Source organism: Penaeus monodon, chromosome 20 (assembly GCF_015228065.2).
Source record: "Penaeus monodon isolate SGIC_2016 chromosome 20, NSTDA_Pmon_1, whole genome shotgun sequence".
Lineage (NCBI taxonomy): Eukaryota > Metazoa > Arthropoda > Malacostraca > Decapoda > Penaeidae > Penaeus > Penaeus monodon.
In genome coordinates, this window is record NC_051405.1 from 28,623,909 (window position 1) to 28,625,199 (window position 1,291).

At 42.1% G+C, this 1,291-nt stretch overlaps 1 protein-coding gene across 1 annotated transcript in view; it reads left to right on the forward strand.

Annotated features, from left to right (window-relative positions):
- Nucleotides 1–707: 707 nt before the first annotated feature.
- Nucleotides 708–1,291, forward strand: part of LOC119585959 (sialin-like) — a 2,592-nt gene continuing 2,008 nt past the window's right edge. Inside the window, exons 1-2 of the mRNA XM_037934674.1 lie at nucleotides 708–764; nucleotides 1,004–1,237. Of these exons, the coding sequence (XP_037790602.1) occupies nucleotides 708–764; nucleotides 1,004–1,237 (291 nt within the window). The remainder of the gene's footprint in view (nucleotides 765–1,003; nucleotides 1,238–1,291) is intronic.

Sequence of the window (1,291 nt, forward strand, 5' to 3'; positions counted from 1 at the left end):
GCAGATGTAGATTTTGACATATGTATACTTTACTCATTATAAAGATTCGGCTTTTCACTTAGGTTTATATTGAAATCATATGTAATGGTCTTTTATGGTTTGTATGCAAGCGAAACGGATGTCATATTAAAAATCATAAGGTATAGGAATCCCCAAAGAAGGAAGGAAATAAGACCCCAGTGTATTATGAAGCCGATGAAGGAATATCTTGACAGCAGAACCATATACTCACAATTTCCTTTTCTTCGACGACCGTATCTCTCTAAAATTTGTTCTACAGTAGGATAGGGGGTCACAATTGCATTCCTCGTTGTTCACGATCACGAACTGCTATAACTAGTCAGATTGCATAAACGTGACCATATTGATAATTATGCCATCTGTGGAGTTTTAAGCTAACAACACATTCAGTAAATACGAATGGTCTGAGAACACCTGTGGGCGCGCATGTTTTCATATCTTCTTAGAGAGGTGACTGCACTCCTTTACCTAAATCCTATTCATAATTTACACACCACGATGTCTTTCAATACTCATGACAGATACCGCAATCCTTCGCTTAGCTTTGAGTAAGTTTTAATTTCCAAAACCGCCATTGACTATACTACACGTTTTCCTTACAAATATAATAACACATTATACTGTGCTATACACGAGCTTGCGGAACGTGGACCAAACGGCATACCCTGTGTTTACTAGCAGGGATCATGGTGGCCACACTCACGGCCATAGGAGTCAACCTTTCCATTGTTATAGTGGCAATGGTACAGATCAACAGCAAACTACTACGTCAAGGGTTATGGCTCAACACAGCAACCAGTATTTACAGAACAGTCTCTTGAGGTTAGTGATAAGTTCTGCTCTACAGACGAGTGTATTTATTGTAGTAGTGTTAATGCACGTATGGAAGATTGCATGCATTACTCGACAATGATAATGATTTATCTAAAATTGATAGATAAATAAATAACTTTCCTGTCCTCCTCCTTTCCTACTCCCTCAGAGCAGAGACTCCTCCTGGGACGAATATACTCAAAGACAGATCCTAGGAGCTTGTTACTATGGTTTCGCCCTTAGCAGTCCCTTGGGCGGGCGTGTGGCTAAGATCATGGACGGGAAATGGGTGGTCGGGATGGACGCCTTCCTCACCGCCCATCTGACGCTGCTCGCGCCCCTCTGCGCTACCCACTCCACCGACCTCTTCTTGACAGTCTTGGTGCTCAGGGGTGCCACAGAGGTGTGGCAGTTCTATTGGGATTGAATATTCAGTGAAAGAATATGCGTGTGCATA